General features: G+C 44.4%; 1 protein-coding gene across 1 annotated transcript in view; it reads right to left on the bottom strand.

Annotated features, from left to right (window-relative positions):
• Positions 1 to 249: 249 nt before the first annotated feature.
• Positions 250 to 14,450, bottom strand: part of LOC111975901 (PEX5-related protein-like) — a 127,327-nt gene continuing 113,126 nt past the window's right edge. The window contains exons 10-15 of the mRNA XM_070447705.1: positions 7,797 to 7,940; positions 6,467 to 6,537; positions 4,503 to 4,712; positions 3,433 to 3,595; positions 835 to 992; positions 250 to 515 (exon numbers count right to left, since the gene is read on the bottom strand). Coding sequence (XP_070303806.1) covers positions 314 to 515; positions 835 to 992; positions 3,433 to 3,595; positions 4,503 to 4,712; positions 6,467 to 6,537; positions 7,797 to 7,940 — 948 coding nt within the window. The 3' untranslated portion in view covers positions 250 to 313. The remainder of the gene's footprint in view (positions 516 to 834; positions 993 to 3,432; positions 3,596 to 4,502; positions 4,713 to 6,466; positions 6,538 to 7,796; positions 7,941 to 14,450) is intronic.

Genomic DNA, 14,450 nt, shown 5'->3' with positions numbered 1-14,450 from the left:
TCAACCAACCCATTGGCATGGCTTACCCCACTCTCCCCTACTTGTACAATCTTTGCCCGTCCTTGTGATCTTCTGGAAAATCACAAATTGCAGTGCAAATCCATCGCAAAAATAGTCTCTTCTTCGAGCACATGCAGTACTCAAGACTGCAGAGGTACTTAGGAGTAGTAAAGATAGGCAAATTCTTGTAGTGCGTGCAAAAAAGACCACATAATAGTCAWCAACTGGACAAAACCACTCTTTCCATCTGTACACTTTGGATTCTTGGCTGTTGGTAGGAGAGTAGAGCCTTGTCTCCATGGCTCATCTCCACTCAYATGTCCAGGTTGAAGGCTTTCATRAGTAGGTCTAGGTCTCCGATGTTGGCCGCCTGGAAGAGCTCCGGCTGGTCCATCATGGAGAGGGCTATCCGCAGGGCGGCCCAGATGTTCCCCGACATGACCTGGTGCGAGAGCTGCCGACTCCGGCTCTTCCTCTGCAGACTCAGGGCCGTTAGGAAGTTACTGGCCGCCTCCCTAAAAGACRAGGAAGACTTGACCATTAGAGAACCTTGTGATTATTTGCTATCATTACATTAGAGCGAGTGTTACTAGGTTCAGGGCTGATGTTTGACATATTAAAAGGGGCTTTGCTGATACTTGTAACATTACAGTGGTTGAACTTCAAGTGTAAGAGAGCATTATTAGGCTCAGTGTAATTCAGTGTCTCTGCCTCACTCTCCTCCAAGAAACTCAAAGCCTTCTGCTGCGGTGCCAGGTGCTGTGTCCGAGAGCACCAGCTGGCTCTGTTAGACCTCCACCCCCTCCACCACCCCTTGCCCCCTTGCTCACCCACCTGTGCGCTCCCAGGTTGATGCAGCTGATGCCCAGGTTGTAGCGGGACCTAATGAAGCCCGGCTGGAGCTCCAGGGCTCTGGTGTAGGCTTCCACTGCCTCCTCGCTGCGGTCCCCGTTAGCCAGCGTGGCACCCAGGCGGTTCCACAGCAGGTAGTCCTAGAGGAGACAGACAGGGGGAAGGAGTCAACACCGGAGGAGAGAATGGTGACACATAGTATAGTGGTTGGTTTTGACGTTTGGTTTCAGACAGTGTCAGACATGGTCAGACGGTGTCATGGTCTGTGAACCTAGCAACTGTCGACTGAGGGTATGTGGTTTGTTGGCAGATTTGGGGCCAACGAACCACAGATTTTTTTTACACGTGATTCATTCCATCAGGCACTACATCACTAAAATGGTTTAGTATTGGAACATATTTGTTRCTAATGATAATTGTTGTGTAGTGTAATGCGAAGTCCAATCAGAAACGAACARTGCCTRCTTTGGTAGAGAAGTATTGCAAGTAAAATTAAGTYGAATTTTGTCTGTGATATAACGTCAATTTCGACACTACAATAAAGCATTTTTGAGAGCAGTACATCATTTGCCTGTTCTTCACACTGTATCTTTGGTGTGTAAATGACTGTAATTTAGGTACTGTGGTGTGATTGGACTTGTATGCTCCGTGGTACATTATTTCTACCTCACATGGCAATCTAGAAGAAAAAGAAACGCACACCTATTTACCTCACATGGCAAAACACCCTGTGAAAACCTAGCAACGCTGAAGTTCCAAGGATCACTTGAGGACGGTTCGGTTGCATCATTAAGTCAGTCCTCTCGTTGAATACGCGTCTCCCACCTGGGGCTATATCTGCGTATACAGGGACACGGCCTGATACGGTGCGCTTTGGCTTTTGCGCTGATATGCTCACCACTGCAGGACAGGGTTAACATAAGAAAAGCYTCATTGGACCCCACTTCGGGCCAATGATGTGTCTTTTTAACGTCAACATTCTTACAGTCTAATAAATACATTTCAGATATGGTATTGCAAAAATAATCATTTTGATTGTGTTTATGAAGGTCTTAGAATATAAAATAATTTATTTCAAAGAACACTATCGTATTCACCCATYTACACACAACACCCCATAATGGCAAAGTTAAAACGTGTTTTTAGACAATTTTGTAAATTTTATGAAAATTAAATACAGACCCCTGAGTCAATACCTTGTATAAGCAGCTTTGACAGTGATTACAGCTGTGAGTCTTTCTGGGTAAGTCTCTTAAAGAGCTTTCCAAACCTGGATTGTGCAATTTTTGCCCATTATTCTTTTAAAAATTCTTCAAGCTCTGTCAAATTGGTTGTTGATCATTGCTAGATAACCATTTTCAGGTCTTGCCATAGATCTTCAAGTAGATTTAAGTCAAAACTGTAACATTCAGGACGATTCACTTTCTTCTGTATAGGCTTCCTTATTTTCACTCTGTCAATTAGGTAAGTATTGTGGAGTAATTACAATGTAGTTGATCCATCCTCAGTTTTCTCCTATCACATCCATTAAACTCATAACTGTTTTAAAATCACCTTTGGCCTCATTGGGAAATCCCTTAGCCGTTTCCATTCTCTCCGGCAGCTGAGTTAGGTAGGACATCTGTATCTTTGTAGTGATTGGGTGTATTGATACACCATCCAAAGTGTAATTAATAACTTCACCATGCTCAAAGGGATATTCAATGTTTGCTTTTTTTTACCCATCTACCAATAGGTTCCCTTCTTTTAGAGGCATTGGAAAACCTCCCTGGTCTTTGTGGTTGAACCTATGTTTGAAATTCATTGCTCGACTGAGGGACCTTACAGATAATTGTACAGTATGTGTGGGATACAGAGATTAAAAAATTAAAAAATCATTAAAAAATCATGTTAAACACTATTGTTGCACAGAGTGAGTCCATGCAACTTACTATGTGACTTGTTAAGTACATTTTTACTCCAGAACTTATTTAGGCTTGCCATAACAAAGGGGCTGAATGCTTATCGAATCAAGACATCTCAGCTTCTCATTTTTTATTAACTTGTAAAAACTTCTAAAAACATAATTCCACTATGAGGTTATGAGGTATTGTGTGTAGGCCAGTGACACAAAAATCACTATTCAATCCATTTTCATTTCAGGCTGTAACACAACAAAATGTGGAAAAAAGCAAGCAGTGTGAATACTTCCTGAAGGCACAGTAAAAAAATGGCAGAGTAATTAATAAAGTACATTTGTTTGGAGTCAACGCTCTCTGCTCTCCTAGTGTTAAAGGATAGGGGCTTGAGCTGCACCAAGCAGAGGCTGTAGTGCAGGGAGGGTGAATCAGGAGTTCACGAGAGTGGATTTCTCTCAAGTTTGGGATGAAGTGCTTCAGTGATTTGTGTGACAGTTTGGTGTGCCTCAGGGATTCTGTTTGCATGAACTCTCCCTTTCTCTCGCTATCTTGGGTCGTGTTTTKGGGATTCGTGACCTTGATCAGTCATCTGTGTGTGTGCGTGCGCATAGTAGGCGTATCAGTGTGTGTGTGTGCGTTCATACGCACGTTTGTGTGTAAAGTGTTTACACTGCCCYCCTACCTCTGGCCGCACCGACAGGGCAGAATTGAAGGCCTCCACAGCTTTGTTGAACTCAGCGCTGATGTTGAACAGCACGCCCAGGCCCGTCTGCAGGTCCGGGTCGGTGTCCCTGTTGTGCTGGGCAGCCTCCAGGAACAACTCCTTGACCTCCGGCAATAGGGAGCTGTGGGCAGACAAACTTGGCTTAGAGCCTATATGGAGTAGAGACACACTGACAACCAGCAGAGTAATGCTCTTGAGAGAGTCCTGCCACAGCACTGTTCGTCTCCCTGCGTACACTTTATTCAATTTCCACACTGTTTGAGTGCAGGGGTAGGGAGGAGAGAGAGAGAGAGCGAGGTGGATAGAGCGAGTGAGAGGAGGAAGAAGTGGAGGAAGAGTTAGAGGGGGCTGCACCTGCATCTCACTGTTGAATAGAGGATTTGATAGTCATGCTTTTCCTATACAGCGGAGAACTCATTATATAGGCTCCTAACTGAATTATTTTCACGTGACACCTAAAAGTATGCCTCGAAAAGGAAAGAGCACCCTGAATTGTGGTTGTTTTCACATTGAATACACGCGAGAGCCCGCTTGCTCGATCGGCAAGAAAATTACACCCACACCAGCTGTGGTTGAAAAACCTTGAAATAACGTTTCCTTTCATTTACGACAGGAGGTAATAGTCATTGCACTGAAACAACTGAGTTTCTAAAACGAAGCTGTTAAAAATAACATAACTGAGCGGGAGAATAAAGCACACCGTAGCATAAAATATGCATGAATGAGCCATTCCGTAATATTGTCACAGTGCTCAGGCTAAGAGATTGTAAAGGAGGGAGAGAGAGTGCCAGCAATGTGCTTTAAAAAAAGTAATAGATGTCAGATTTAATGCTCTTGAATGAAGGTGCCCTGGAGCATACTTCTCCAATGTTAACTGTGTAATCCTGAATGGCCTACATCTCTCCTCTTTCTTGAGAAAATATGGATATTGTAGTCTTCCTATACCATTCTCCTACAAAATGAGCATGCACTTACACCTATGGGATCTTTGCTAGTGCTATCCAGTCCTTATATTCTACCTCTCATACCTGCCCACAGTAGAGACACGAGACATCCTACGTTGGGATCCCGGGGAGCCCGCCAGGTGTCTCTTGCCCTTCAGCAGGTGCTTGTACTTGGAGTTGTGGCGGAGCCAGCACAGCAGCGCCTCGCAGGCATCCTGCCTCATGCCCGTGTTGGTCAGGCTCACCGCCAGGGCCATGAGGGCCTGGAGGTTGTTGGGGTGGAGCTCCAGACACCTGGCGATACAGAGAGAGGGGGTGAATGGGGGGTAGTGAGCACTTCAAAGMGTTTGACGGACACTAATTTGGACAGGCCACAGCTATGGAACATCAGGAGGCTGGGGTCAGGTGGCAAGGACCAGTCCCCTCTTGGGGCGACATACAAGTATCCCAGGCTAGCATATTGCCTTCAAAAGCATTTGGTTCACAGGGGTTACTTTTGGGGCTTGCAATTGTTATTGTTACTCTCCGCTTTAGAAAAAGTTTTGTCTTGCTCGCAATGTTGCTGTTGCATCAGAACTATAATATTATGAGATATTAAAAGAGCTATGTTGGACGAACAACAAGGATTAGCGAGCCAAACCCAGATTTCTGCTTTCATCAAATGTTCCACTGAGATGTGACAGTCAAAGCCACAACTTCCTTGTTATCTCAGGAACACCAAATTATTTATGTCAGACTTGCTACTGTGCCATGGGTCTCTGACTGTTGTATGAAGTTAGTTTACGATTGGTATACAGTGCAGAAGCTCCGTTCATCTTTTAAGATAACGTGTCATCTGCTACAACTTTTCTTTTTTCTTCAGAGTTCTCTAATCCAGGCTTCTCGGGAATAYACATCAACAATGGGGTTACATTAAAAGTCAGCAAAAACACAATGTAAAAGCAGTGTGGTATTAAAAACAGAACAGTGCTGGACTTCAGGAGACGAGTCATTCCGAGGAGATTATAKAAAAGCGTTACAGTTTTAAACCATTGGTTTTAACATCAATGATTAATTAACCCAAATACACTTGATTTCAATTTTGTTCCTTTGTACAAGATGGTTGCATTCATCTGCAGTGAATGAAATCCAAGCACTGGCCTAGGATCTTATGAAATGCCCATTTAATTGGATCAGCAATTTGTGGATGTGCATTGAGCGTAAAAGTACTGTCTGTGTTGCTGTTCTGTGTCTCTTTTGATTTCCCTGTAAGTGTTTACATTCTCACAGATAGGACAAACAACAGCTTGATCCATCTACYGACCGAGCGTGCCTTCTGACAAGGTAATATAAAATGGGCCCTCTTTCCACTTGTGGAGCCCGACACCTTTGGCTCTCTGATATAATCCACTGGACCATGTGGCACGTACATTCGAAGGAAAAAAAAATCACTAAAATGTATTTTCTTCATGGCTGTAGACCGAGCCAGTCGATAAAATGTAGTAGTAGCTTAGCCTAGAAACAGGGCTTTGAATACCTTAGATACAATATCTAACTTTAACATAAAAAATGGKTTTCATCTAAGATGTGTGGTATCCCGGGAGGTTTACCCCGGGGGGTGGCAATAGAGGGGAGGTACGTGCTGCGACGTTGGCTCCCTCTGCTGGGAGTACACGAGCTGGACCCCCGACACGGATAGCTCCAAATGGAKGTAATTAGGGGAAAGTGCCAACCAGCCGTGGAGGCCACATAAAAGGAGCACTGGTACACCGCGGTAGAGAACCGGGAGACCTACACAGAACCAAAGCTGAGAAGAAGGACCAARCCAAACCTATGTGAYTTTCTTTGTTATGTTTATTTTATGGCCTAGTAAAGTTGTGTTTGCTGACTAAAACCTCCTGGTCTCTGTGTTAATCTCTGCACGCTCAACCCAACACCCCGCGGTTTACCACAGACGGCTGTACATTTCTGAAGCAGTTGAGGAATATTCAAAACTACAGARCATGCAGTGTATTGCCGTGTTTGTGGTGAAGCCTGTGGGTCCACGCTGCGCAGTAACACCTCCTTACCTCTGGAGGGAGACAATAGCAGCCTGCTCGTTCTCATTCTCGGCCTGGGTGGTCCCCAACACTTGCCAAGCCTGGGGAGACAATAGGGAGCATTGAACAACAGGGTCATCACCTGGGCTTAACACCCTCTCTAGGGAGACACGGTGTGGTCCAGATGCAGAGCTCAGCACTCTCTGAAGCATAGGATGACTCACTCGCAGTCAATGCTCTAAGTACCACTCCCACAGCCGCTTCTGCCATTGGTAAAGAACAGAACAGCCAGGAAGCATCTTGTATCTCAATCAGACTGCAATACAAACTTTTGTCTGAAGTTTGTCTAAGGTGAAGTTAGGACACATCAAATGCAATTAATATTGCAAGGTGAATAGCTTTTGAGGTTTGTCTTMTTACAGAAACAGTAGTGTTCTGCCAGCCAAGTTAATTTAGGATTGCTGAGCCTCCTGGTATTGGGGGTGTCCTATTAAGATGATGCATCCTGTTCTAAAGAGCCAATAAGAATGAATTAATGAGAACAAGTTGTGGGGCATATTTCACATACTACTTTTGGAAAGGCTCACTCGAAACACTTGGCAACCAACCAAATTCATTAGGTRTACCTGATAAGTTCTGAAACCCAATTTTGAATCTCCATACCATCCAAGGATTGCATTTGGACAGTTGCTGAATCTGCAATCCAAACAGACCAGATTACATGCATCTTTCAGTCTCTGTGAAGAAACATATGATCTATGCAGGTTCATCTGCATTCTGGTTTATTTTGTGAATTGACATTGATACTGAATTTGTGAGTATCGATGTCAGGGTGACATTAGCTACAAACTATCCAGAGGTCTCTGCAGCAGAGAGATAAGCAACCAARCACGCTAGGAGGACTTTTGTGATCATATTAGTTCCATACACTGTGGAATAATTTTAGGGTATTCCCGAGTACCATTTTCTATTAATGTGGGCTCTCTGAGGCTGTAAAGAGATTACTGCTGTTACAATAGAGAGGAAATGAGCAGGAGAGAAAAACTTKAGAAAATAGCTATTACTCAACCCATTGGGAAAATTGACAATTCTCATTGGGAGATGAAGACAGCGTAGTTTTGCTACAGTAAACCACTCTATTTAACAGAATTCCCCAGTCCTCCRCTAGCAATCAGCGTCGGCCACTTAGCACTCTCTGAGTGCTGACCGTACACATGATTTGTGAAGTTCTRAGTATGGTGTTATCTGAACAGGCTGATTGGCAGTTGGTTCCAGTATATTATGGTCCTGTGTGAAAGTCATGCTGGAAATGTGTGTGATTGCTGTGCCTGTGTCTCATCAGCCCCCTGTGCCTGTTCACCTCGGAGTCCTGGGGATCCTGTAAAATGGCCMCCTCCAGTAACAGGACAGCGTTGGGCAGGTCTCCCTCTTTGGACTTTCGAAACCCCTCCTCAAATGCGTTGGGCCAGTCCTTGTAGGGGTTGTCAGTGTGAAAGTAGTAGCCCTGTCACCAATGGGGAATAAAATAACAGTAACGGGAACATCAGCAATGTCAGCGCTCTGACTCTGTATTTAAAAAAAATGCCGACCCTGAGCAACTTTCCTCTAGAATACAATATTTAAGCAAAACTCCCAGTGCTCTATTCTAACAAACCTAATGGTAAATCTAAGCACTGGCAGTAGCACAATAGGTTCGGGAGTGTGTCAGAAATATGTTTTCTATTCTATATGTTTTCTATTCTATCACAGGTGTTATTATGAGCGCAATAGCTAGCGATAGTGCGACAGGGCTGGTTTTTAAAGAATAAACAAGTTGTAGTGGTGACAAGGGCTTGGCCACTCATTGGCTAATCAAGTTGTTCCCTGGCTTAATACTGCATGCGTTTGTCCAAAGTTCTGTAGCTAATGCCGCGTTAACGTGCTAGTCAGACATTGGAACCTTAGAGTTAAAATKAACGTCAATTATTTGTGTAAAGCTTCCCATGGGTTGATTCTGGTACCTCCCAAATGGGAAACTTGGGATTCGACTCTTCTGCCTAGGTTAGCAAATCAAATTTCAGAGTTACCTAGTTCCGACTAGCAAGTGAACGACAGTCTTTGCGTTGTCATCAACTCCAATTCGACTAGGGGGCGCAAATTATCTTGTCCTAGTCCGTTGTGGATTGATACCACGGTTTATTAAGGGACAGATCAAATTTAACTCAAGGTGTCATAAAAAAAATGATGTACCAACTTTCCCAACGTAAAAATGAAAAAAATAAATCACAAAACCTTCCCCTTGTATTGTAAAAAAAAAATAATAATATTAATATCATACAGTGGACACCTAAACCTATAGGCCCATGTATGCAATGCCCTGATACATTCAGTGCTCAAATCTCTGACAGCTGAACCATGAGGTGGACAATCATTGTTTTAGGAAAGTAGCTTAAGTAACCAATAAGAAGAATATGCTATAAAGTTTTTCATATGCTACACATCGAAACACAGGACAGTGTTGGACGGAAACCTCGCTAATAGACACCCTAAAGACTCTGGCAAGTGCGCTAGTCCAGTGTCACTTTGATTACGCCTGCACATCATGGTTCACCAGCAGCCCCAAACATCTAAAGAATAAGCTACCAGCCAAACAAGCTTGTAAGAATTGTACTTAAACTCCCTCCTCATACTCATCTGGAGGTTGAGCATTTTTTCATCTCTATATCTGTAATGTGTCTATCTATGCAATTGTATATGTAAAAAACAAGCCCCTGACGTTATTGTGCAAAATATTTGTGTATATATGTATTTTTTTAACTGACAAATAAAATTCATCATTACAAACTGTGCAGTGGCCAATTTATGAATGTAAAGAGAAAAATCTGTTACAAAACACCAAAATGTTTAATGACATTCGGAGATTGTCAAGCCAAGCCTTCGAATACTGGGTAAGCCTACAAGGTAGGGAGGGAAGTATTTTCTGTTTATCGAGATTGACATAGTCTATTTATTGTGGTGTTGAAAACGCAAACCATGATATTGAAGTGTCCGAAGTCGGTATGCTTTGTTTATTGGTTGTGGTGCATTGGCACAGAAACCTGTTGGTGGAAAATTTGTTAGATATATTTTATATAATTTATAAATGTCGAAAATATGATTCCCCCATAGCTTATCATTGTCTGCAGCCGGCTCTGATCGTAGTGTAATGAAACAGGCAGGGAGAGTGAGCTCGCCTGTGGTGGTCAGCGAACCTTCTACCCTAGCCCGTAGCCCTGCGTGGCATCGACTGTGCCACAAAAGCATGCTGAAGTGGCAAAGATAACAGAGAGTAGCAGCAATGTAAAAGGGGGGAGGGGGCAATGCAAATAGTCTGGGTAGCCATTTGATTAGATGTTCAGGAGTCTTATGGCTTGAGGGTAGAAGCTGTTTAGAAGCCTCTTGGACCTGGACTTGGCACTCCGATACCACTTGCCGTGTGGTAGCAGAGAGAACAGTCTATGACTAAGGTGGCTAGAGTCTGACAATTTTTAGGGCCTTCCTCTGACACTGCCTGGTATAGAGGTCCTGGATAGCAGGAAGCTTGGCCCCAGTGATGTACTGGGTCATACTCACTACCCTTTATAGTGCTTTGCGGTCGGAGGCCGAGCAGTTGCCATACCAGGCAGTGATGCAATCGGTCATGATGCTCTCGATGGTGCAGCTGTAGAACCTTTTGAGGATCTGAGGACCCATGCCAAATCTTTTCAGTCTCCTGAGGGGACGTTCCCTCTTCACGACTGTCTAGGTGTTCTTGGAACATGTTCGTTTGTTGGTGATGTGGACACCAAGGATAGGTTGTTGTCCTAGCACCACACTGACAGGTCTCTGACCTCCCTATAGGCTGCCTCAACGTTGTCGGTGATCAGGCCCACCACTGTTGAGTCATCAGCAAACTTAATGATGGTGTTGGAGTTGTGCCTGGCCTTGCAGTCATGAGTGAACAGGGAGTACAGGAAGGGACTGAGCACGCCGTGTTGAGGATCAGCRTTGCAGACGTGTTGTTACCTACCCTTACCACCTGGGGGCGGCCCATCAGGAAGTCCAGGATCCAGTTGCAGAGGGAAGTGTTTCGTGCTAGGGTCCTTAGCTTATTGATGAGCTTTGAGGGCTCTATGGTGTTGAACGCTGAGCTGTAGTTAATGAATAGCAATCTCACATAGGTGTTCCTTTTGTCCAGGTGGGAAAGSGCAGTGTGGAGTGCAATAAAGATTCCATCATCTGTGGATTTGTTAGGGCGGTATGCAAATTGGAGTGGGTCTAGGTTTTCTGGGATAATGTTGATGTGAGGCATGATCAGCCTTTCAAAGCACTTCATGGCTACAGATGTGAGTGCTACGGGTTGGTAGTCATTTAGGCAAGTTACCTTAGTCCCTGTGCCCAAGAACACTATGGTGGTCTGCTTAACACATGTTGGTATTACAGACTTGGACAGGGAGATGTTGAAAATTTCAGTGAAGACACTTGCCAATTGTTCACCGCATGCTCGCAGTACCAGTCCTTGTAATCCATCTGGCCCTGCGGCCTTGTGAATGTTGACCTGTTTAAAGGTCTTACTCACATCGGCTGCGGAGAGCGTGATCACACATTCTTCCAGAATAGCTGGTGCTCTCATGCATGCTTCAGTGTTATTTGCCTCGAAGCGAGCATAGAAGTAGTTTGCTTGTGTCACTGGGTAGCTCTCGGCTGTGCTTCCCTTTGTAGTCTGTAATAGTTTGCAAGCCCTGCCACATCCGACGGGCRTCAGAGCCGGTGTTGTACGATTCGATCTTAGTCCTGTATTGACGCTTTGCCCGTTTGATGGTTCTTAGCGGGATTTCTTATAAGCTTCCGGGTTAGAGTCCTGCTCCATGAAAGCGGCAGCTCTACCCTTTAGCTCAGTGCGGATGTTGCCTGTAATCCATGGCTTCTGGTTGGGGTATGTACGTACGGTCACTGTGGGCACGACGTCATCAATGCACTTATTGATGAAGCCAATGACTGATGTGTACTTCTCAATGCCATCGGAGGAATTCCCGGAACATATTCCAGTCTGTGCTAGCAAAACAGTCCTGTAGCTTAGCATCTGCTTCATCTGACCTCTTTTTTATTGATCGAGTCACTGGTTTTTCCTGCTTTCATTTTTGCTTGTAAGCAGGAATCAGGAGGATAGAATTATGGTCAGATTTTCCAAATGGAGGGAGAGCTTTGTATRCGTCTCTGTGTGTGGAGAAAAGGTGGTCCAGAGTTTTTCCCCTCTGGTTGCACATTTAAGATGCTGATAGAAATTTGGTTAGACGGATTTAAGTTTCCCTCCATTAAAGTCACCGGCTACTAGGAGCGCAGCCTCTGGGTGAGCGTTTTCTTGTTTGCTTATGGCGGAGTACAGCTCATTCAGTGCGGTCTTAGTGCCAGCATCAGTCTGTGGTGGTATGTAGACAGCTGTGAAAAATACAGATGAAAACTCTAGGTAGACAGTGTGGTCTACAGCTTATCATGAGATACTCTACCTCAGGCGAGCAAAACCTCGAGACTTCCTTAGATATCGTATACCCGCTGTTCAGATATCATACACCAGCTGTTTTGATATACATAGTCCACCGCCCCTTGTCTTACCAGATGCTGCCTTGTAACAGTGGAGAACCAAGTATTTTGATACACTGACAATTTTGCAGGTTTTCCTACTACAAAGGCATTTAGAGTCTGTAATTTTTATCATAGGTACACTTCAACTGAGAGAAGGAATCTAAAACAAAAATCCAGAAAATCACATTGTATGATTTTTAAGTAATTAATTTGCATTTTATTGGCATGACATAAGTATTTGATACATCAGAGAAAGCAGAACTGAATATTTGGTACAGAAACCTTAGTTGCAATTACAAATCATAACGTTTCCTGTACTTTGACCAGGTTTGCACACACTGCAGCAGGATTTTGGCCCACTCCCTCATACAGACCTTCTCCAGATCCTTCAGGTTCGGGGGCTGCTCGCTGGCAATACGACTTTCGGCTCCCTCCAAAGATTTTCTATTGGGTTCAGGTCTGGAGACTGCGCTAGGCCACTCCAGGACCTTGAGATGCTCTTACGGAGCCACTCCTTAGTTGCCCTGGCTGTGTGTGTTTCGGGTCGTTGTCATGCTGAAGACCCAGCCACGACCCATCTTCAATGCTCTACTGAGGGAAGGAGTTGTGGTCAAGATCTCGCGATACATGGCCCCATCCATCCTCCCCTCAATACGGTCAGTCTCCTGTCCCCTTTGCAGAAAAGCATCTCCCAAAGAATGATGTTTCCACCTCCATCTTCACGGTTGGGATGGTGTTCTTGGGTTGTACTCATCCTTCTATTCCTCCAAAACACGGCAGTGGAGTTTAGAGCAAAAAGCTCTATTTTTGTCTCATCAGACCACATGACCTTCTCCCATTCCTCCTCTGGATCATCCAGATGGTCATTGGCAAACTTCAGACGGGCCTGGACATGCGCTGGCTTGAGCAGGGGACCTTGCGTGCGCTGCAGATTTAATCCATGACTGCGTAGTGTGTTACTAATGGTTTTCTTTGAGACTGTGTCCCAGCTCTCTTCAGGTCATTGACCAGGTCCTGCCGTGTAGTTCTGGGCTGATCCCTCACATTCCTCATGATCATTATGCCCCACGAGGTGAGATCTGCATGAGCCCCAGACCGAGGTGATTGACCGTCATCTTGAAACTTCTTCCATTTTCTTCTATTTTCTAATAATTGTGCCAACAGTTGTTGCCTTCTCACCAAGCTGCGGCTATTTCCTGTAGCCATCCCAGCCTTGTACAGGTCTACAATTTATCCCTGATGTCCTTACACAGCTCTCTGTCTTGGCCATTGTGGAGATGTTGGAGCTCTGTTTGATTGAGTGTGTGGACAGGTCTCTTTTATACAGGTAACGAGTTCAAACAGTGCATTTAATTACAGGTAATGAGTGGAGAAAACAGAGGGCTTCTTAAAGAAAAACTAACAGGTCTGTGAGAGCCGGAATTCTTACTGGTTGTAGTGATCAAATACTTATGTCATGCAATAAAAATGCAAATTAATTACTTAAAATCATACACATGTGATTTTCTGGAATTTTGTTTTAGATTCCGTCTCTCACAGTTGAAGTGCCTATGATAAAAATGACAGACCTCTACATGCTTTGTAAGTAGGAAAACCTGCAAAATCGGCAGTGTACAAATACTTGTTCTCCCACTGTATATCAAAACAGCTGGTGTATGATATCTGAACAGCGGTATACGATATCTAAGGAAGTCTCGAGGTTTTGCTCGCCTGAGGTAGAGGATCTCATGATAAGCTGTAGACCACACTGTCTACCTAGAGTTTCATCTGTATTTTTCACAGCTGTCTACATACCACCACAGACTGATGCTGGCACTAAGACCGCACTGAATGAGCTGTACTCCGCCATAAGCAAACAAGAAAACGGTCACCCAGAGGCTGCGCTCCTAGTAGCCGTGACTTTAATGGAGGGAAACTTAAATCCGTCTAACCAAATTTCTATCAGCATCTTAAATGTGCAACCAGAGGGGAAAAACTCTGGACCACCTTTTCTCCACACACAGAGACGCATACAAAGCTCTCCCTCCATTTGGAAAATCTGACCATAATCTATCCTCCTGATTCCTGCTTACAAGCAAAAATGAAAGCAGGAAAAAACCAGTGACTCGACTAAAAAAGAGGTCAGATGAAGCAGATGCTAAGCTACAGGACTTGTTTGCTAGCACAGATGGAATATGTTCCGGGAATTCCTCCGATGGCATTGAGAAGTACACATCAGTCATTGGCTTCATCAATAAGTGCATTGATGACGTCGTGCCCACAGTGACCGTACGTACATACCCCAACCAGAAGCCATGGATTACAGGCAACATCCGCACTGAGCTAAAGGGTAGAGCTGCCGCTTTCAGGAGCAGGACTCTAACCCGGAAGCTTATAAGAAATCCCGCTAAGAAACCATCAAACGGGCAAAGCGTCAATAAGGACTAAGATTCGA

Source organism: Salvelinus sp. IW2-2015, linkage group LG16 (assembly GCF_002910315.2).
Source record: "Salvelinus sp. IW2-2015 linkage group LG16, ASM291031v2, whole genome shotgun sequence".
Lineage (NCBI taxonomy): Eukaryota > Metazoa > Chordata > Actinopteri > Salmoniformes > Salmonidae > Salvelinus > Salvelinus sp. IW2-2015.
This window is presented reverse-complemented; position numbering and strand designations above follow the sequence as displayed.